General features: G+C 44.6%; 1 protein-coding gene across 2 annotated transcripts in view; it reads left to right on the forward strand.

The window, feature by feature from the left end:
• The window catches only part of LOC127002905 (adenylate cyclase type 3-like), a 156,647-nt gene that overhangs the window by 93,206 nt on the left and 40,941 nt on the right, over positions 1–22,500 (forward strand). For both annotated transcript variants that reach the window (XM_050869216.1, XM_050869217.1), the window contains exon 3: positions 12,116–12,227. In XM_050869216.1, the coding sequence (XP_050725173.1) occupies positions 12,116–12,227 (112 nt within the window). The remainder of the gene's footprint in view (positions 1–12,115; positions 12,228–22,500) is intronic.

A 22,500-nucleotide genomic window follows, 5' to 3' on the forward strand; every position in this document is an offset into this window, starting at 1 on the left:
CCATGAAAACCACAGGAACTTCTACGAGAGGCTTTTCAAACGTTTCTCTCTCCAATTACGACGATTTTCCAAGCCAACAGAGAAGACGAACTGGGTTTCCATTGGTGTTTTTCCCAATTCAAGACGCAGAGGTCGTGTAAAACTATCACTGGGATCACAAAACAGTCCATGAAAACACCAGAAACTTAAACAAGAGGCTTTACATACGTCACAGAGAAGACTAACTAGGTTTTCATTGGTGTTTTTCCTAATTCAAGACGCAGAGGTCGTGTAAAAGTATCACCAGCATCACAAAACAGTCCATGAAAATCCCAGGAACTTCCACGAGAGGCTTTTCAAACAGGCGAACTGAGGTACCGTTGCGTTGAAAGAATACGTGCGTGACAGTCCCTCTGCCATCAAGTTTTAGTGAGGCCCGGCCGGCACCGAGGACCATATTGAGAGGTGATCGTCCCCTTAATGGTCCATCGTAAAGGGTGTTGACGAGAGAGAGAGAGAGAGAGAGAGAGAGAGAGAGAGAGAGAGAGAGAGAGAACACGAACTCGACCACTTATTTTGAGGCATTAAATCCCGTCTTGGAAGGAGGAGGAGGAGGAGGAAGAGGAGGGAGGGAGGGAAAGATTGCTAATTAAAACCGTATTTCAAAAGAGAAGAAAAAGAAGACGTAAGAATCAGAGAGAAAAAAAAAAAGAAAGAGAGAAAAAGAAAAAGAAAAAAGGGGATTGATAGAGAAAGGAGAAGAGGAGGAGGAGGAGGAGGAGGAGGAGGAGGAGGAGGAGGAGGAGGAGGAGGAAAGAATGTCAAAGAGTAAGGAAGAGAAAGAAAAATGGAGGGAGAAGATGAGGGAAGGAGGAAGAAGAGGAGATGAGAGAGAGAGAGAGAGAGAGAGAGAGAGAGAGAGAGAGAGAGAGAGAGAGAGAGAGAGAGAGAGAGAGAGAGAGAGAGAGAGAGAATTACATAGAATTACATAGAAAATCAGACCACACAGACCCCATGGTCCAGACTAGGTGGTCTGTCCTTAAACCTATATATAAGCGAATCTACACTAATCAGAAGGCTCCAAAACGTTGCTTTTCAACTCTAGTTAATATTAAGTTGAAGGAAGTGACGGTCGAGCTTGTTTTTAAAGGAGTCAATCGTGTTACACTGGACCACTGATGGTGGGAGCTTATTCCATTCTCACACTACAACGTTGGTGAAGAAAAGTTTGGTGCAGTCTGAATTTACTTGTTTACATTTGAGTTTTACGCCATTGTTCCTCGTTCGCAAAGTGTCATCGATCATAAACAATTTTGTTCTGTCTACATTCGTGAAACCATTAAGTATTTTAAAACATTCGATCAGTTTTCCTCGGAGGCGACGTATCTCAAGAGAGAACATGTTAAGGGTGGAAAGCCTTTCTTCGTAAGATTGGTTGCGCAAGGAAGGGATCATTTTTGTTGCCCGACGCTGAACACCTTCTAATTTAGCAATGTCCTTTGCATGGTGAGGAGACCATAACTGTACCGCATATTCCATATTCTCTCTCTCTCTCTGCCAACCTTCACTGCGGACTTAACTGTTGTCTCTATTCACTCGTTTGCTTCCACTTCCCTGAACCTTCCTTTCTGAATGTAGAGAGAGAGAGAGAGAAGGAACTGCAGCAAGTAAGAAAAATTGGAAGAATGGATAGAAGGAAGGAAGGAAGGAATGAAGGAAGAGAGGGAAGGAGAGGGAGAGAGAGGAAGAAGGGAGAGGAGAGGAGAGGAAAGCAAGGGACATAAGGAAGGAAGGAAGAGAAGGGAGGAGAAAAGGGAGGGAAAAGAAAGGGAGGAAGAGGAGGAGGAGGCAAGGAAAGAGACAGAAAAGGAAGGAAGGAAAGAGATGGAAGGAGAAGGAGAAAAGAATTAAGGAAGAGAAAGGAGATTTTTTTTTTTTTACAGCAAAGGAGGCAGCTCAAGGGCACCAAAAAAAAAACAATAAAAAAAAAGCCCGCTACTCGCTGCTCCCATAAAATAATCAGAAGAGGTGGCCAAAAGCAAGGTCAAATTCGGGAGGAGAGGTGTCCTGATACCCTCCTCTTGAAAGAGTTCAAGTCGTAGGCAGTAGGAAATACAGATGAAGTAAGATTGTTCCAGAGTTTACCAGCGTGAGGAATGAAAGAGTGAAGATGCTGGTTAACTCTTGCATAAGGGGTTTGGACAGTATAGGGATGAGCATGAGTAGAAAGTCGTGTGCAGCGGGGCCGCGGGAGGGGGGGAGGCATGCAGTTAGCAAGTTCAGAAGAGCAGTCAGCGTGGAAATATCGATAGAAGATAGAAAGAGAGGCAACATCGCGGCGGAGTTTAAGAGGTAGAAGACTATCAGTATGAGGAGGAGAGCTGATGAGACGAAGAGCCTTAGACTCCACTCTGTCCAGAAGATCTGTGTGGGTGGAGCTGCCCCACACGTGAGATGCATACTCCATACGAAGGCGGACAAGGCCCCTGTATATGGATAGCAACTGCGCGGGGGAGAAGAACTGGCGGAGACGATACAGAACGCCCAACCTCGAGGAAGCTGATTTAGCGAGAGAGGAGATATGAAGTTTCTAGTTGAGATTTTGAGTTAAGGATAAACCGAGGATGTTTAGTGTTGAAGAAGGTGACAGCTGAGTGTTGTCGAAGAATAGAGGATAGGTGTTTGGAAGATTGTGTCGAGTTGATAGGTGGAGAAATTGAGTTTTTGAGGCATTGAAGGACACAAGGTTCCTTCTGCCCCAGTCGGAAATGATAGCAAGGTCTGAGGTTGTGTTCTGCAGCCTCCAGTCTGGAGTCGTGTACTTCCTGTTGTGATGGTCTTCTATTGAAAGAAGTTGAATAATGCAGAGTGGAGTCGTCGGCGTACGAGTGGACAGGACAGTTTGTTATGGAAAGAAGATCATTGATGAATAACAGGAAGAGAGTGGGTGATAGGACAGAGCTCTGTGGAACGCCACTGTTGATAGGTTTAGGGTAAGAACAGTGACCGTCTACCACCGCAGAGATAGAACGGCCGGAAAGGAAACTGGAGATAAAGGAACAGAGAGAGGGATAGAATCCGAAAGAGGGCAGTTTAGAAAGCAAAGACTGGGAAAGTATGCAAGGGAAAGAGGGAGGAAAGAGAAAGAGGGAAGGGAGGAAGTAAGGAAGAAGAGATAAAAGAGAGAAGAGGAAGGAGTGAAGAGAGAGAGGGAGAGAAGAAAGAAAGGAAGGAAGGGAGACAGGAGAGGAAGTATACCAGACGAGAAGGAAAAAGGGAGAGGAGAGGAAACCAAGAGAAGAGAGAGAGAGAGAGAGAGAGAGAGAGAGAGAGAGAGAGAGAGAGAGAGAGAGAGAGAGAGAGAGAGAGAGAGAGAGAGAGAGAGAGAGAGAGAGACAGGAAGTAAATAAAGAGAAAAAGGGAGAATGATATGTCCGTAACCGTGGGTCGACTGCAGCCTTTGAGTTCGATGTAGGAAGTCGACGTTCAGCTTTAGGTGGTGTATGAAAGAGAGAGAGAGAGAGAGAGAGAGAGAGAGAGAGAGAGAGAGAGAGAGAGAGAGAGAGAGAGAGAGAGAGAGAGAGAGAGAGAGAGAGAGAGAGGAAAAGAGAGAGAGAGAGGAAAAGAGAGAGAGAGAGAGAGAGAGAGAGAGAGAGAGAGAGAGAGAGAGAGAGAGAGAGAGAGAGTATAAATTAAACATAAAAAGAAAGAAAGAAAGAAAAAAGGAAAAGGAAGAAAAAATGAAAGGAAAGAAGACAAAATAAAGAGAAGAAAGAGAGAGAGAGAGAGAGAGAGAGAGAGAGAGAGAGAGAGAGAGAGAGAGAGAGAGAGAGAGAGAGAGAGAGCAACACATATTATATTACATCTCTTGACCTCCTGACTGACTGACTGACTGACCTACTGACTGACTGACTGACCTACTGACTGACTGACTGACTGACTGACTGACTGACTGACCTACTGACTGACTGACTGACTGACCTACTGACTGACTGACTGACTGACTGACTGACTGACTGACTGACTGACTGACTGACTGATCTACTGACTGACTGACTGACTGACTGACTGACTGACTGACCTACTGACTAACTGACTGACTGACCTACTGACTGACTGACTGACTGACTGACTGATTGACTGACTGACCTACGGACTGACTGACTGACTGACTGACTGACTGAGTGCCTGACTGACCTACTGACTGGCTGAGAAACAAACAAACAAACAAACAAACGTGAGAGAGAGAGAGAGAGAGAGAGAGAGAGAGAGAGAGAGAGAATCGATACAACCAGTACTAAGGGAGATCGGACACAATTGAACCCTTAATAGGCGAGGGCGTGAGGGAAGGGGAAGGGTGTTGGATGTCCCTTAAATGGAGTTGGATCCCATGAACTGATTGTGGCATTTAGGATTGAAAAAGAGAAGAAAGTAAAAGGAAAAAGAGGAAGAAGAAGAGAAAGAAAGGGGAATTGATGTTGAGGAAAGTATAGATGATAGGAAGTCGTGGTTGATTGCTTTAAATGGAGTTCGATCCTGTTAAGTGATTCTGGTATTTAGGAGTGAAAAAGGAAAGAAGGGGAACGGAAAAAGAGGAAGAAGAAGAGAATGAAAGGGGAATTGATGTTGAGGAAAATATAGATGAGAGGAAGTCGTGGTTGATTGCTTTAAATGGAGTTGGATCCTGTTAAGTGATTCTGGTATTTAGGAGTGAAAAAGGAAAGAAGGGGAACGGAAAAAGAGGAAGAATAAGAGAAACAAAGGGGAATTGATGTTGAGGAAAGTATAGATGATAGGAAGTCGTGGTTGATTGCTTTAAATGGAGTTGGATTCTGTTAAGTGATTCTGGTATTTAGGATTGAAAAAGGAAAGAAGGTGAAAGGAAAAAGAGGAAGAATAAGAGAAAGAAAGGGGAATTGATGTTGAGGAAAGTATAGATGATAGGAAGTCGTGGTTGATTCCTTTAAATGGAGTTGGATCCCATGAACTGATTGTGGCATTTAGGATTGAAGAAGGGAAGAAGGGGAAAGGAAAATGGGAAGAAGAGAATGAAAGAAAATAGATGATGAGGAAAGTATAGATGATAGGAAGTCGTAGTTGATTCCTTTAAATGGATTTGGATTCTCTTAAGTGATTCTGGTATTTAGGAGTGAAAAATTGAAAAAAGTATAAAAATTGAGGAAATAATAGATAATTGATAAACAGTTTGTTATATTTATGATAGAAAAAAGGTGGAAAATATAGACGTTGAGAAAAGAATAGATGATAGAAAGACAGTTTATTATATTTATGATAGAAAAAGGTCAAAAATATAGACGTTGAGGAAAGAATAGACGATTGCAAGTGGTAGCTGGTTCCCTTAATAGAATTGGATTGTATAAACTGATCGTGGCATTTAGGATTCAGAAAGGGAGGGAGAGAGGGAGGGAGGACACACACACACACACACACACACACACACACACACACACACACACACACACACACACACACGCGCGTGCAAACACACACACAAAATTGGCTTTCAAACTTGCACTTCTATTTTTTTTTAACTCTCTCTCTCTCTCTCTCTCTTTTTCTCTAACGGACTGACGGACTGACGGTCGAGCGGACTTAGCAGCGAACTCCTAACTTTCCTAACTTAAGACTCACAACTTCGTCCACGAGTGCAATTATTTTCGCTGGGAGGAAATTCGCGGATCTAATTGGGCGGAAAAATTGATGTAGAGTCCGGGAGGAGTTTTTTTTTTTTATAACTAGACGGCATGTGCAATTTTACTCGCACACACACACACACACACACACACACACACACACACACACACACACACACACACACACACACACACACACACACACACACACACACACACACACACACACACACACACACACACACACACACACACACACACGCACACTCCTCTTTTTTCCTTCAATGTTTCCTTTCCTCTCTCCTCATTTTCTTTTCCTTTCCTCTTTTCTCCCTTCATTCCTCCCCTTCACCTCATTCGCTTTCCTTCCTTTTCCTCTTTTTTCCTTAACTCTTTCCTTTCCTCTCTCCTCATTCCCGTTTCCTTTCCTCTTTTTCTTCCTTCATTCCTTCCCTTCACCTCATCCCCTTCATTCCTTTCCCTCCTCCTTCCTTCATTCTTTCCTCCCTCTCCCTTCTTCCTCCTCTTCCTCCTCCTCTTCTTCCACTTCACCTAACCCTTCTTCATCCTCTTCCTCCTCCTCTTCTTCCACTTCACCTAACCCTTCTTCATCCTCTTCTTCCTCCTCTTCTTCTACTTCACCTAATCCTTCTTCCTCCTCCTCTTCTTCTTCTACTCCACTTAACCCTTCTTCATCCTCTTCCTCCTCCTCTTCTTCTACTTCACCTAACCCTTTTTCATCCTCTTCCTCCTCCTCTTCTTCTACTTCACCTAACCCTTCTTCATCCTCTTCCTCCTCCTCTTCTTCCACTTCACCTAACCCTTCTTCATCCTCTTCCTCCTCCTCTTCTTCTACTTCACCTAACCCTTCTTCATCCTCTTCCTCCTCCTCTTCTTCTACTTCACCTAACCCTTCTTCATCCTCTTCCTCCTCCTCCTCTTCTTCTACTTCACCTAACCCTTCTTCATCCTCTTCCTCCTCCTCCTCTTCTTCCACTCCACCTAACCCTTCTTCATCCTCTTCCTCCTCCTCCTCTTCTTCTACTTCACCTAACCCTTCTTCATCCTCTTCCTCCTCCTCCTCTTCTTCCACTCCACCTAACCCTTCTTCATCCTCTTCCTCCTCCTCTTCTTCCACTTCACCTAACCCTTCTTCATCCTCTTCCTCCTCCTCTTCTTCTACTTCACCTTACCCTTCTTCATCCTCTTCCTCCTCCTCTTCTTCTACTTCACCTAACCCTTCTTCATCCTCTTCCTCCTCCTCTTCTTCCACTTCACCTAACCCTTCTTCATCCTCTTCCTCCTCCTCCTCTTCTTCCACTTCACCTAACCCTTCTTCATCCTCTTCCTCCTCCTCTTCTTCCACTTCACCTAACCCTTCTTCATCCTCTTCCTCCTCCTCCTCTTCTTCCACTTCACCTAACCCTTCTTCATCCTCTTCCTCCTCCTCCTCTTCTTCCACTTTACCTAACCCTTCTTCCTCCTCTTCCTCCTCCTCTTCTTCCACTTCACCTAACCCTTCTTCCTCCTCTTCCTCCTCCTCTTCTTCCACTTCACCTAACCCTTCTTCATCCTCTTCCTCCTCCTCTTCTTCCACTTCACCTAACCCTTCTTCATCCTCTTCCTCCTCCTCCTCTTCTTCCACTTCACCTAACCCTTCTTCATCCTCTTCCTCCTCCTCCTCTTCTTCCTCTACTTCACCTAACCCTTCTTCATCCTCTTCTTCCTTCTCTTCTTCCACTTCACCTAACCCTTCTTCATCCTCTTCCTCCTCCTCCTCTTCTTCCACTTCACCTAACCCTTCTTCATCCTCTTCCTCCTCCTCTTCTTCCACTTCACCTAACCCTTCTTCATCCTCTTCCTCCTCCTCTTCTTCCACTTCACCTAACCCTTCTTCCTCCTCTTCCTCCTCCTCCTCTTCTTCTACTTCACCTAACCCTTTTTCATCCTCTTCCTCCTCCTCTTCTTCCACTTCACCTAACCCTTCTTCATCCTCTTCCTCCTCCTCCTCATCTACTTCACCTAACCCTTCTTCATCCTCTTCCTCCACCTCTTCTTCCACTTCACCTAACCCTTCTTCATCCTCTTCCTCCTCCTCTTCTTCTACTTCACCTAACCCTTCTTCATCCTCTTCCTCCTCCTCTTCTTCTACTTCACCTAACCCTTCTTCATCCTCTTCCTCCTCCTCTTCTTCTACTTCACCTAACCCTTCTTCATCCTCTTCCTCCTTCTCTTCTTCTACTTCACCTAACCCTTCTTCATCCTCTTCCTCCTCCTCTTCTTCTACTTCACCTAACCCTTCTTCATCCTCTTCTTCCTCCTCTTCTTCTACTCCACCTAACCCTTCTTCCTCCTCTTCCTCCTCCTCTTCTTCTTCTACTTCACCTATCCCTTCTTCATCCTCTTCCTCCTCCTCTTCTTCTACTTCACCTAACCCTTCTTTATCCTCTTCCTCCTTCTCTTCTTCCACTTCACCTAACCCTTCTTTATCCTCTTCCTCCTCCTCTTCTTCTACTCCACCTAACCCTTCTTCATCCTCTTCCTCCTCCTCCTCTTCTTCCTCTACTTCACCTAACCCTTCTTCATCCTCTTCCTCCTCCTCCTCTTCTTCCTCTACTTCACCTAACCCTTCTTCATCCTCTTCCTCCTCCTCCTCTTCTTCCTCTACTTCACCTAACCCTTCTTCATCCTCTTCCTCCTCCTCTTCTTCCACTTCACCTAACCCTTCTTCATCCTCTTCCTCCTCCTCTTCTTCCACTTCACCTAACCCTTCTTCATCCTCTTCCTCCTCCTCTTCTTCTTCCACTTCACCTAACCCTTCTTCATCCTCTTCCTCCTCCTCCTCTTCTTCCACTCCACCTAACCCTTCTTCATCCTCTTCCTCCTCCTCCTCTTCTTCCACTTCACCTAACCCTTCACTTCTTCCCTCCTCCTTCCACCCTCCTCTCTTTCTTCCTCCACTTTACCTAACCCTTCTTCATCCTCTTCCTCCTCCTCCTCTTCTTCCACTTCACCTAACCCTTCTTCATCCTCTTCCTCCTCCTCCTCTTCTTCCACTTCACCTAACCCTTCTTCATCCTCTTCCTCCTCCTCCTCTTCTTCCTCTACTTCACCTAACCCTTCTTCATCCTCTTCCTCCTTCTCTTCTTCTACTTTACCTAACACTCAAACGCCACGGCAACGCTTGGTAAATAAACTCTACACCGATACTTCTAATTTGGCCATCACGAGGAGGAGGAGGAGCCCCACCCGCCCGGTACCAGCAGCTCGCCTCTCTGCCTAAGCTCATATTAACATGATCACAGAAACTCCCTTCCAATTAGTCAGCTTTGCCGCCAAGTTGCTCCGGGACCTCAACTTTACCTGTCCCTTGGTTACCTGTCCCCCGGCGTACCTGTTACCCTGGGAGCCAAACACGGGGGGGTGGTCAGGTGTGCTGGGGGAATAAGGTGCAGTTGTTAAGGGTGAACTGGGGTGAGGAAGAAGGGGGTAATGAAGGGATATGGATTAAGGTGAGGAGAGGAAAAGGGGAAGGAAGGAAGGGAAGGGAAGGGGGATGAGGTGCGGTAGGAAGAAAGAAGGAAGAAAAGGGAGAGAAAGGGATGAGATGAAGGGAAGGAAAGGAAGGAGGAAAAGGTGGAAAGAAAGGGAATGGAGTGAGGGAAGGAAAGGAAGGAGGAAAAGGAGGAAAGAAAAGGAATTGAGGGAAGGAAAGGAAGGAAAGGAGGGAAGGGAAGGGAATGACATGAGGGGAAGAAGGAAGAAAGGGAGAAAGGGAAGGGAATGAGGTGAGGAGAAGAAGGAAGAAAGGGAGGAAGGGAAGGGAATGAAATGAGGGGAAGAAGAAAAAAGAAGTAAGAAAACACACACACACACACACACACACACACACACACACACACACACACACACATATAGTCACCCCCACACACACGCACACTCCCCCCTTCCCCCCTCCCCTCCCCCCACCATTGTCAGCTCATTAGTTTCCTCCATACAATAAAAATGAATAAAAGAAAATAAAAAAATATAAAGGTTAATAAAAAAGACAAGAGTTCGTCATTACCTGGCCACTCCATGTTTAATTAAGGCGGCCAGGTAAAACAGTGATTATTTACCTGTAATTTATCACTCACCTGGCTGTAACGCACGCACGAACACACACACACACACACACACACACACACACACACACACACACACACACACACACACACACACACACACACACACACACACACACACACACACACACACACACTCGATGACTTTCCCTTTCTCTTTATCTCTCTCTCTCTCTCTCTCTCTCTCTCTCTCCACTTTCGCTTTCAATCCCCTTCTTCGCGTGGCTATTAAAAGCTTGGCAACACTAATTACAGGTATGAGAGGTAATATGAAAAATCTATTAACCTGTACACACCTGCAATCAAGCGTGAATCACCTGCTAATTGCCTCTTTAATATTCTTCTTCGCACCTGCTTTTTTTTCCTCTTTTTTCCTCTTGAGTTATCGGGGTTACTTTTGCATTTTGAGGTGTGGAAGAGAGTGTGAGAGTGTGTGTTTCCTTCCCTTTCCTCTCTTTCCTTCCCCTCACCTCAGTTAATTTCCCTTCTTTCCTTTTTCCTCTCATCCCATCCCCTTTCTTTCATTTTTTTCCCTTCATTTTCTTCCTTCCTTCCCTTCACCTCAGCTCATTTTCCTTCTTCTCTTCCTTCTTTCTCTCTTCCTCTCATCCCATCCCCTTTCCTTCATCTTTTTTCCCTTCATTTTCTTCCTTCCTTCCCTTCCTTTCCTTCCTTCCCCTCACCTCAGTTAATTTCGGTTCTTTTCCTTCTTTCCTTTTTCCTCTCATCTCATCCCCTTTCTTTCATTTTTTTCCCTTCATTTTCTTCCTTCCTTCCCTTCCTTTCCTTCCTTCCCCTCACCTCAGTTAATTTCCTTCTTTCTTCTTCCTTTTCCTCTCATCTCATCCCCTTTCTTTCATTTTTTTCCCTTCATTTTCTTCCTTCCTTCCCTTCCTTTCCTTCCTTCCCCTCACCTCAGTTAATTTCCCTTCTTTTCCTTCTTTCCTTTTTCCTCTCATCTCATCCCCTTTCTTTCATTTTTTTCCCTTCATTTTCTTCCTTCCTTCCCTTCCTTTCCTTCCTTCCCTTCACCTCAGCTCATTTTCCTTCTTTTCTTCCTTCTTTCCCTCTTCCTCTCTTCCCATCCCCTTTCCTTCATCTTTTATTCCCTTCATTTTCTTCCTTCTTCTTCTCCTCTACCTTGTTTTCCCTCCCCTTCCTTCCTCTCCTTCCCTCCCCTCACCTCAGCTCAATTCCCTTCTTCTCTTCCTTCTTTCCCTCTTCCTCTCATCCCATCCCCTTTCCTTCATTCCTTTACCTCATTTTCCTCTTCCTTCCTCTTCTCTACTTCGACCCCCTTCCCTTCCTCTCCTCCCCTCTCCTCATCTCATCTCCTTTCTCTTCCTTTTCCTCCTTCTTCCTCTCTTCCTGTTTACTTTCCCATATTAATTTCAAGCATTTTATCACTTGTAGGTGTAATATATATGCTCCACTCTCCCTAATGTAGATGAAGGTATAAAGGAAAGATCTACCCCTTGTAAATTAAAACAGAAGGAATTTTCAACGATCTCTCCTTTACATTCTCGACGAGCTTCCAGTCACATCTTTCCCTTTCCCTGCATCCTCTCTGCTTCAATTAAGGTGTTCTCCGGAATCCAGGTACATACACCTTTAATCAACCACGGAGCTGCCGGTGACTTCCATTCTACCTGATACTCGCTCACCTGTCCACTCCCTTTGTCCTCGTCCCTCCCTTTGCTTCCTTGGGCCATTGTAGTATGTCTTGGGGGGTTTGGTTTACCTGTACAAACTTTCCCTAATAAACAGTGAAGCTACTCGTATCTTCCTTTATATACATCTCTAATATCATTTTCAGACCTCATACAGTTTTTATCCCTCCACTCGTGTAGTTTTAATCTCCCTCTTGTCTCGGGGCGTTACCTGTCTATACTTTCCCTAATAAACAGTGAAGCTACTCGTATCTTCCTTTATATAAATCGCTAATATCGTTTTCAGACCTCGTATAGTTTTTGTCCCTCCTCGTATCTTCCTTCACTCGGTCCACTCGTATAGTTTTAATCTCCCTCTTGTCTTGGTTTACCTGTACATACTTTCCCTAATAAACGGTGAAGCAACTCGTATCTTCCTTTATATAAATCGCTAATATCGTTTTCAGACCTCGTATAGTTTTTCTCCCTCCTCGTATCTTCCTTCACTCAGTCCACTCATAAAGTTTTAATCTCCCTCTTGTCTTGGGGCGCTTGCTTTACCTGTACAAACTTTCCCTAATAAACTGCGAAGCTACTCGTATCTTCCTTTATATAAATCTCTAATATCGTTTTCAGACCTCGTATATTTTTTGTCCCTCCTCGTATCTTCCTTCATTCGGTCCACTCATGTTAATCTCCCTCTTTGCAGCATCCTGTTTGCGGACATCGTGGGCTTCACCGCCATCTCGTCCACCTACACGGCCTCGGAGCTGGTCAAGATGCTGAACGAACTGTTTGCGAGGTTCGACGGGCTGGCGGAGGTAAGCGAGAGAGAGGGAGACATAGGGCGGCCAGTTTTACAGTCCACTCACCAAGTTTGTTAGCTCCCCAACCAAAAACAATATACGACGAAAATTCCTTGCGGCTCTTGTGTTTGGCGTTCATACAAAAGGGAAGAGGAAATTTTAATAAACCGCACTGGGAATCTCTTTATTGGAATCTGGCATTGAGTGGAAATAGCGGATCATTGTTGAGAATATGGTTTGGTTTGGTCGCTTACAATGACCGTGTTGGACTGTTGAACTGGCCAATAGATAGACAGAAAGATAGATAGATAGATAGATAGATAGATAGATAGATAGATTGATTGACAGATAGAAGGAAGGTAGGGAGAGAGATGTTGTTTGGAGAGGAAAAGGAGGAAGATTAGAAAGGAAGAGGAGGGAAAGAAAGAAGGAAGGAGGAAGAAAAGGAAGAAAGGAAAAAGGAAAAGAAGAGAGAGAGAGAGAGAGAGAGAGAGAGAGAGAGAGAGAGAGAGAGAGAGAGAGAGAGAGAGAGAGAGAGAGAGAGAGAGAGAGAGAGAGAGAGAGAGAGAGAGAGAGAGAGAGAGAGAGAGAGAGAGAGAGAGAGAGAGAGAGAGAGAGAGAGAGAGAGACTTACAAACACACAAACAGACATACAGACACACATCCAAGAGAAGAAAAACTGACTGACTGACTGACTGATTGACTGACACACACACACACACACACACACACACACACACACACACACACACACACACACACACACCACACACACACACACACACACACTCACACACACGGTGACCTAGGGTTTGTATCCCGGGATCCCGGACAATTTTCAAGGTTTAATTATCCTTTAATATTTTTGCACATCCCGGGAAATCCCAGGTTAAATTAAGTACAAAAATAGGGGCAAATTTGACTGCAAGATGGTTGAGGACTTGTGGTTCCATTTATATTTATATACAGGGTGTCCCGTGAGGAATGTTTTGTGTGTGTGTGAAGGAAGGACTTAGTGTTAAGGTATTCTCTTGAGTATTATAAAGCAGCCACGGCACTCCCGTTACCCGTAACACAGCTCGTATAAAGAACACCATGTCTGCATACTCCACGTTGCTGTATGCATACGGCAGTGAGATGAGCGTGACACTTGACAAAATTACAAAAAAAGCATCACACTTTCCCTCCTCGCGTGAGTGACCGACCAGTGACGGTTGACAGTAAACTGTCTGTCTGTCTGTCTGTCTGTCTGCCCACACAGCTGATCGATGTTGCCATAGTTCCCAACGTTTTAGCTACTGATTGCTACGATGATACATAACGTTTTTTTTATGTTGGACATGTAATGTGACTAATGTCTAACTATCATCTTTGTGTAATCACATACCGAAAAGAGTAAGAAAAATAACATGTTTTAAGATAGCTACGGCCAGAACGCCACCCCTCCGTCCCCTCCCCTCCCTGCCTCGGACCGTCCACCGAGTCAGCCACAGAGCCTGGGAGCCACTTCAGAACTTGAGAAACAAAGTGTATGCGGGAAATTTGGAATTAAACATTAAGTGAAATTAATAAGACAGTCAATTTACAGTAATACTTCTGCATATCTATTAATACTAGGCACATCAAAAACCTGAAAGGGAAACTAGCTATAATGTGCAATTTTAGACAATTGAAAATCCCGGGTACTCCTGGGATCCCGGGACAAAGAAAAGGTCCAAAACGACAATCCCTGAGTCACACACACACACACACACACACACACACACACACACACACACACACACACACACACACACACACACACACACACATACTAATTAATACAAGGTGCCCAAAAGAAGCTTACATAGTCCTGGGTCTTCCTCTCTCTCTCTCTCCCTCTTTCCCTCTCAGTTTTTAAGGGGATTCTAATCTCCCTTACATACCCCAGACGTCATTCTTGTACCGAGGGAGAATAAGAAAGAAGGGAGAAAAGAAAGAAATGACGGAAAGGGGGTGATGAGAGGAAGGGAAAGGAGGGGATGGGGAGGGAAAGGAGAAAGGAGGAATGGGAGGTAGGAGAGGGATGATTTGAGGGGAGGAAAAGGAGGAAGGGAGAAAAGGAGAAAGGAAAGAAGGGGGGAAAGAACGAAGGAAGAAACGGAGGATGGAAAGAAGTTGAGGTGAAGGAAGGAAAAAGAGAAAAAAAGAGAGGAGGAAAAATGAAAGAAGGAAGACAAGGAAAACAAGAAAAGGAAGAAGAAAAAAGGGAATAAGGAAGGAAGGAAGGAAGGAAAGGAAAGGAAAGAAGATAAGGTAAGGAAGAGGAAGAAACAGAATTAAGAAAGAGAAGGAGGAGGAAGGGAGAAAAGGAGGGAAGAGGAGGAAAGGAAGAAAGAAGATAGGCGATAAAATGAAGGAAAGGAAGAAGAAAGAAAGGGAATAAGGAAGGAAGGAAGGAAAGGAAAGGAAAGGAAAGGAGATAAGGTAAGGAAGAGGAAGAAACAGAATTAAGAAAGAAAAGGAGGAAGAAGGAAATGGAGGGAAGAGGAGGAAAGGAAGAAAGAAGATAGGCGATAAAATGAAGGAAAGGAAGAAGAAAGAAAGGGAATAAGGAAGGAAGGAAAGGAAAGGAGATAAGGTTTGGAAGAGGAAGAAACAGAATTAAGAGAGAAAAGGAGGAAGGGAGAAAAGGAGGGAAGAGGAGGAAAGAAAGAAAGAAAATAGGCGATAAAATGAAGGAAAGGAAGAAGAAAGCAAGAAAGAAAAGAAGACAAGAAAAGACAAACAGAAGACAAAATTCACCACCTAGTCCGCCCCATAAAATCAGTACCCAACCATCTATATAAATCTATGGAAACGTCAATCCCTTCCCGCAGGACATCACTACAGACAGGAGAGGAAGGGGAAGAGGGGGAAGGGTAAGAAGGGGAGAGGAGGGGGGAGGCGAAAAAGGGAGGGGGGGGGTCTCGAGAGGGCTTTGAAATCTTATGAAAGGGATGGAGCCAGTGAAGGGCGGCTGAATTAGGTTAATCAGACCTTTTCCAGGCTTCTTCAATGGACGTGAGGAGAGGGGGGGAGGGGGGGAGGGGGTGCCAGAGAAGTGAGGTTGAGAATGGTGGGAGGTAGGGGTGAAGGGAGTCAGAGAGGGGTGAGGTTGGGGGTGGTAGGGGTCAAGGCAGTCAGAGAGGGGGGAGGGTGGGGTTGAGTAAGTGGACATGAAGGGAGAGGTTGTGGTGGGGTGGGGTGTAAAGTGGATTAGAAAGGGGTGACAAAGTGGATAAAAGAGAAGGGTGAGGGTCAGGAGTGAGGGCTACAGAGGGGTGACGTGAGAGAGGGGTGATGTGGGTAGAATGGGTAAGAGAAGTGTGAGAAAGGGGTGACGAGGAGAGGGGTGAAGAATAAGAAGGGGTGCTGAAAGAGAGCCGTGGGGAGGGGTGTTGGACGTAAGGTGGCTGGGTAGTGGGGGATGTGAAAGGAAGTAAGGGGAGTGGGGGGATAGAGAGGGTAAGAACGGTGGGGTGTGTGTGGAGGGGGAGGTGAAAGGGAAGCAAGGGGAGTGGGGGGGAGGATAGAGAGGGGTAAGAACGGTGGGGTGTGGGGGGATGAAAGGGAAGCAAGGGGAGTGGGGGAGGATAGAGAGGTAAGAACGGTGGGTGTGTGTGGGGGATGTGAAGGAAGTAAGGGGAGGGGATAGAGAGGGCAAGAACGGTGGGGGGGGGGGATGTGAAAGGGAACCAAGGGGAGTGGGGGGGAGGATAGAGAGGGGTAAGAACGGTGGGGTGTGTGGGGGGATGCAAGGGAAGCAAGGGAGTGGGGGAAGATAGAGAGGGTAAGAACGGTGGGTGTGGGGGATGTGAAAGGGAAGTAAGGGGAGTGGGGGGAAGATAGAGAGGGGTAAGAACGGTGGGGTGTGTGTGTGGGGATGTGAAAGGGAAGCTAGGGAGTGGGGGGATAGAAAGGGGTAAGAACGTAGGGGTGTGTGTGGGGGATATGAAAGGGAAGTAAGGGGAGTGGGGGATAGAAAGGCAAGAACGTAGGGGTGTGGGGATATGAAAGGAAGTAAGGAGTGGGGGGATAGAAAGGTAAGAACGTAGGGGTGTGTGTGGGGGATGAAAGGAAGCAAGGGGAGTGGGGGAGGATAGAGAGGGTAAGAACGGTGGGGTGTGTGGGGATGTGAAAGGAAGCAAGGGAGGGGGAGGATAGAGAGGGTAAGAACGGTGGGTGTGGGGGGATGTGAAAGGGAAGTAAGGGAGTGGGGGGGATAGAGGGGGTAAGAACGGTGAGGTGTGTGGGGGGATGTGAAAGGAAGTAAGGGCAGTGGAGGGGTGAGAGGGTAAGAACGGTGGGGTGTGTGTGGGGGATGCAAGGAAGCAAAGGAGTGGGGGAAGATAGAGAGGGTAAGAACGGTGGGATGTGTGTGGGGGATGAAAGGAAGCAAGGGGAGTGGGGAGGATAGAGAGGGTAAGAACGTAGGGGTGTGTGGGGGATGTGAAAGGAAGCAAGGGGAGTGGGGGAGGATAGAGAGGGTAAGAACGTAGGGGTGTGTGGGGGGATGAAAGGGAAGCAAGGGAGTGGGGGAGGATAGAGAGGGTAAGAACGGTGGGGTGTGTTTGGGGGATGAACGGGAAGCAAGGGAGTGGGGATAGAAAGGGGTAAGATGTAGGGATGTGTGTGGGGGGGATGTGAAAGGGAAGCAAGGGGAGTGGGGGGGAGGATAGAGAGGGGTAAGAACGGTGGGGTGTGTGTGGGGGGGATGTGAAAGGGAAGCAAGGGGAGTGGGGGGGAGGATAGAGAGGGGCTAGAACGGTGGGGTGTGTGTGGGGGGGATGTGAAAAGGAAGCAAGGGAGTGGGGGGGGTAGAGAGGGGTAAGAATGGTGGGGGGGGGGGGAGATGGGAAAGGGAAGTAAGGGGAGTGGGGGGGATAGAAAGGGGTAAGAACGTAGGGGTGTGTGTGGGGGGGATGTGAAAGGGAAGTAAGGGGAGTGGGGGGGATAGAAAGGGGTAAGAACGTAGGGGTGTGTGTGGGGGGGATGTGAAAAGGAAGCAAGGGAGTGGGGGGGAGGATAGAGAGGGGTAAGAACGGTGGGGTGTGTAAGAGGAGGAGGGGTGAAATTGGGGTGGAGTGAGCTGGAGAGGGGTGAGTGAGGTGAGGCCCATCCACTCATTCACATATTAACTCATTCATCCACGCATTCATTTAGCCCACTCACCCAATCTTCTGTCTATGTATGTCTATCTGTGTTTTCTCCGTGCTCTCTCTGTCTGTTAATGTGTTTGTGTGTGTGGTTTGTGTGTCTGTTTTTGTGTACGTCTGTTTGCCCGCAGTCACAGCCCACTCACTAACTCACTCACTCACTCATCCTCTCACTCACCTCCACTCAAACTGAACCACATGCAGGTCAGGTTAATAGTCACTCACTCACCCATCCCCTCACTCATCCTCTCACTCACATCCACTCACACGGAAACACACACATGCAGGTCAGCTTAATAATTTTAGAAGCGGGGAGTTACGAGCTTTCTCTTTTCCTGTTCTCTCTCAAAAGTGTCTCGCAAAACGCTGCATTCAGAAAGGAAGGTTCAGGGAAGTGGAAGCAAACGAGTGAATAGAGACAACAGTTAAGTCCGCGGTGAAGGTTGGCAAGAGAGAGAGAGAGAGAGAGAGAGAGAGAGAGAGAGAGAGAGAGAGAGAGAGAGAGAGAGAGAGAGAGAGAGAGAGAGAGAGAGAGAGAGAGAGAGAGAGAGAGAGAGAGAGAGAGAGAGAGAGAGAGAGAGAGAGTGAGAGAGAGAGAGAGAGAGAGAGAGAGAGAGAGAGAGAGAGAGAGAGAGAGAGAGAGAGAGAGAGAGAGAGACTTGGAAGAAAAAAAGATGTGAAAATTGCATTCATATAATTTTTCGTTTTTTTTTCTGTTTTTTTCTTCATTTTTTAGTGTGAGAAAGAAATTACAGAGAGAATGATGATGATGATGATGAGGAGGAGGAGGAGGAGGAGGAGGAGGAGGAAGGGATTACAGAAGAGAGAGAGAGAGAGAGAGAGAGAGAGAGAGAGAGAGAGAGAGAGAGAGAGAGAGAGAGAGAGAGAGAGAGAGAGAGAGAGAGAGAGAGAGAGAGAGAGAGAGAGAGAGAGAGAGAGAGAGAGAGAGAGAGAGAGAGAGAAATAAATGAAAGGAAAGGAAACTGAGAAGGAGAAAGAGGAGAAGAAAAAAGAAAAAGGGAGAAAGGGGAGAAGAGAAAGGAGAAAGTAGATAGGCAGATAAAGGTAAGGGAAAGGTAAGGAAGGAAGATTAAACAGAAGGAAGAGAAATGGAGAGGAGAAAGAGGAGAAGAGGAAAGAAAAGGGAAAGTAGATAGACAGATTGGAAAGGGCAGGTAGGGAGAAATTAGTTAAGGGAAGGAAAGTGAAAGTGAAAGAGAAAGGGGAGAGAAGAAAGAGGAGAAGAGGAAAGAAATGGGAATGCAGATAGACAGATTAAGGTAAGGAAAGGGAAGACTAGGTTGGGAGAAGCTAGTTAAGGGAAGGAAAGTGAAAGGGAAAGAGAAAGTGATAGGGAGAAAGGGAAGAATAGAAAAGGGAATGTAGATAGACAGATTAAGGTAAGGAAAGGAAAGGACAGGTAGGAAGAAGCTAGTTAAGGGAAGGAAAGGGAAAGGGAAGAGAAAGTAGGAGGGAGAAAGGGAAGAATAGAAAAGGGAATGTAGATAGACAGATTGAGGTAAGGAAAGGAAAGGGCAGGTAGGGAGAAGCTAGTTAAGGGAGGAAAAGTGAAAGGGAAAGAGAAGTAAGATGGAGAAAGAGGAAGAAAAGAAAAGGTAATATAGATAGACAGAGTAAGGTAAGGAAAGGAAAGGGCAGGTAGGGAGAAATTAGTTAAGGGAAGGAAAGGGAAAGGGAAAGAGAAAGTAGGAGGGAGAAAGGGAAGAATAGAAAAGGGAATGTAGATAGACAGATTAAGGTAAGGAAAGGAAAGGGCAGGTAGGGAGAAATTAGTTAAGGGAAGGAAAGTGAAAGGGAAGATGAAGAGAAAGGGGAGAGGAGAAAGAGGAGAAGAGGAAAGAAAAGGTAATATAGATAGATAGATTAAGGTAAGGAAAGGAAAGGGCAGGTAGGGAGAAATTAGTTAAGGGAAGGAAAGTGAAAGGGAAAGAGAAAGTGAGAGGGAGAAAGAGGAGAAAGTGTAGGTAGACAGATTGAAGTAAGGAAAGGAAAGGGCAGGTAGGGAGAAGCTAGTAAAGGGAAGGAAAGTGAAAGGGAAAGAAAAAGGGGAGAGAAGAAAGAGGAGAAGAGGAAAGAAAAGGGAGTGTAGATAAACAGATTAAGGTAAGGAAAGGAAAGGACAGGTAGGGAGAAATTAGTTAAGGGAAGGAAAGTGAAAGGGAAGGAAAGAGAAAGGGAGAGAAGAAAGAGGAGAAGAGGAAAGAAAAGGGAATGCAGACAGACAGATTAAGGTAAGGAAAGTGAAGGCCATGTAGGGAGAAATTAGTTAAGGAAAGGAAAGGGAAAGGGAAAGAGAGAGTGAAAGGGAGAAAAGGAAGAAGAGAATAGAAAAGGTAATGAAGATAGACAGATTAAGGTAAGGAAAGGGCAGACCAGGTAGGGAGAAATTAGTTAAGGGAAGGAAGGAAGGTGAAAGGGAAGAGAAAGGGGAGAGGAGAAAGAGGAGAAGAGGAAAGAAAAGGGAATGCAGACAGACAGATTAAGGTAAGGAAAGGGAAGACCAGATAGGGAGAAATTAGTTAAGGAAAGGAAAGGGAAAAGGAGAAAGGGAAGAAGAGAAGAGAAAAGGTAAGATACGTAAGGAAAGGAAAGGGCAGGTAGGGAGAAGCTAGGTAAGGGAAGGAAAGGGAAAGAGAGAGAAAGAGGGAGAAAGAGGAGAATATAAAAGGTAACAGATAGACAGGTAAGGGCAGGTAGGAAGAAACTAATGAAGGGAAGGAAAGGGAAAGGGAAAGAAAGTAAGAGGGAGAAAGAGGAGAATAGAAAAGGTAATATAGATAGACAGGTAAGGGCAGGTAGGAAGAAACTAATGAAGGGAAGGAAAGTGAGAGGGAGGAAGAGGAGAATAGGGAAGAAAGTGTTGGCGGACAGGTAAGGTAAAGAAAGGTCAGGTCAGGTAGATAGGGAGATGTTTGTCGACGCTCCAGGTGGCTCAGTGCACAGGCAACGAAAGGAAGGTCTCGTTAAGGACTTGTTTGCCTTTCGCGTTAACATAGCTTCTCGGAGACTGAGCACGGGTCTTATTACTTCTTATTCCGAGAAGGGGCGAGTGGGTCGAGGCTCTGGGCGGTTATGTAACGACTCGATTCTCTCGCATATAAAATAATCTCGGTTGCTTTATATAACGTTTGTCCTGTAGTACCAGCAGCGTTTCTTGGTGGAAAATATTAAAAACTGACAGATTCTAAAGAGTCGTGAGAGGAACAAAAGGCGAGCGTTGAGAAATAAGTGAAAAGGTATAGAAAAATGTAGCCTTGCCTAGCACAGAATTTGGTATATCAGAGAGGGAGAGGGGGGGGGAGAGAGAGAGAGAGAGAGAGAGAGAGAGAGAGAGAGAGAGAGAGAGAGAGAGAGAGAGAGAGAGAGAGAGAGAGAGAGAGAGAGAGAGAGAGAGAGAGAGAGAGAGAGAGAGAGAGAGAAGGAAAAACACAGATAGAGAGAAAAAGAAAGAGAGAAAGAACCAGAGACAGAGAGAAAGAAAGAAAGACAGACAGAAAGAAAGAAAGAAAGAGATGGAAAGAAAAAGATAGAGAGAGAAAGAAAAACAAAGAAAAACAGAGAGAGAGAGAGAGAGAGAGAGAGAGAGAGAGAGAGAGAGAGAGAGAGAGAGAGAGAGAGAGAGAGAGAGAGAGAGAGAGAGAGAGAGAGAGAGAGAGAGAGAGAGAGAGAGAGAGAGAGAGAGAGAGTTCAGGTTTTCATTATAGTGTTAGCCGGTGAATAATTGATGAACCTTGGTCATTTGAATAGATATGAACTTTTTAATGGAGGCTGTAGGGCGGCATGCAAATAAGTCAATGAACTGTCGAATTTTTTTTATAATGAAGACTGCGAGGCGAACCGTGGATGGAGTTTGAAGACATAGATCACTTTTTTTCATATCTTTTCGTTTCTTTTTTTTTAGTTATTGTTGTTGTTTTCTTATTTTGTTTTGCTCTTTGCACTGAAGGAGAAGAAAAAAAAAACTTCAGAGATTAAGGTAAAGAAATAATGAACATCGAAAAAACGTAGAAGAAGAATGAGAAAGAAAAGAAAGAGAAGATTACAAAAAGGTAAGAAAAAATGAAGTAAAGAAAATAAGAAAAAGTGAAAGGAAGGAAAAAAAGAAAGGAAATATTTTTTTTTACTATTTTATTTTGTTCTTTGTACTGAAGAAGAAAAAAAAACACTACAGAGATTAAGCTAAAGAAAGAATGAACATCGAAAAAACGTAGAAGAAGAATGAGAAAGAAAAGAAAGAGAAGATTACAAAAAGGTAAGAAAAAATGAAGTAAAGAAAATAAGAAAAAGTGAAAGGAAGGAAAAAAAGAAAGGAAATATTTTTTTTTACTATTTTATTTTGTTCTTTGTACTGAAGAAGAAAAAAAAACACTACAGAGATTAAGCTAAAGAAAGAATGAACATCGAAAAAGCGTAGAAGAAGAAGAAGAAAAAAAAAAGAAGAAGATTACAAGAACATTAGAAAAAAAATCAAGTAAAGAAAACAAGAAAAAAGAAAGGAAAGAAAAAAAAGGAAATAATTGTGTTTTTCTTATTTTATTTTGTTCTTTGCACTGAAGAAGAAAAAAAAAATACAGATATTTAGGTAAAGAAAGAACATCGGAAAAGCGTAAAAGAAGAATGAGAAAGAAAAGAAAGAGAAGATTACAAAAAGATAAGAAAAAATGAAGTAAAAAAAATAAGAAAAAGTGAAAGGAAGGAAAAAAAGAAAGGAAATATTTTTTTTATTATTTTATTTTGTTCTTTGTACTGAAGAAGAAAAAAAAAACACTACAGAGATTAAGCTAAAGAAAGAATGAACATCGAAAAAGCGTAGAAGAAGAAGAAAAAAAAAGAAAGAGAAGATTACAAGAACATAAGAAAAAAATAAGTAAAGAAATCAAGAAAAAAGAAAGGGAGGAAAAAAGAAAGGAAATATTTGTTTTTATTATTTTATTTTGTTCTTTGTACTGAAGGAGAAGAAAAAAAAAACTACAGATATTCAAGTAAAGAAAGAATGAACATCGAAAAAGCGTAAAAGAAGAATAAAAAAAAGTAAGAAATAGAAGATTACAAGAACATAAGAAAAAAGTGAAGGAAAGAAAACAAGAAAA

This window comes from Eriocheir sinensis, chromosome 24 (genome assembly GCF_024679095.1).
Source record: "Eriocheir sinensis breed Jianghai 21 chromosome 24, ASM2467909v1, whole genome shotgun sequence".
Classification (NCBI taxonomy): Eukaryota; Metazoa; Arthropoda; class Malacostraca; order Decapoda; family Varunidae; genus Eriocheir; species Eriocheir sinensis.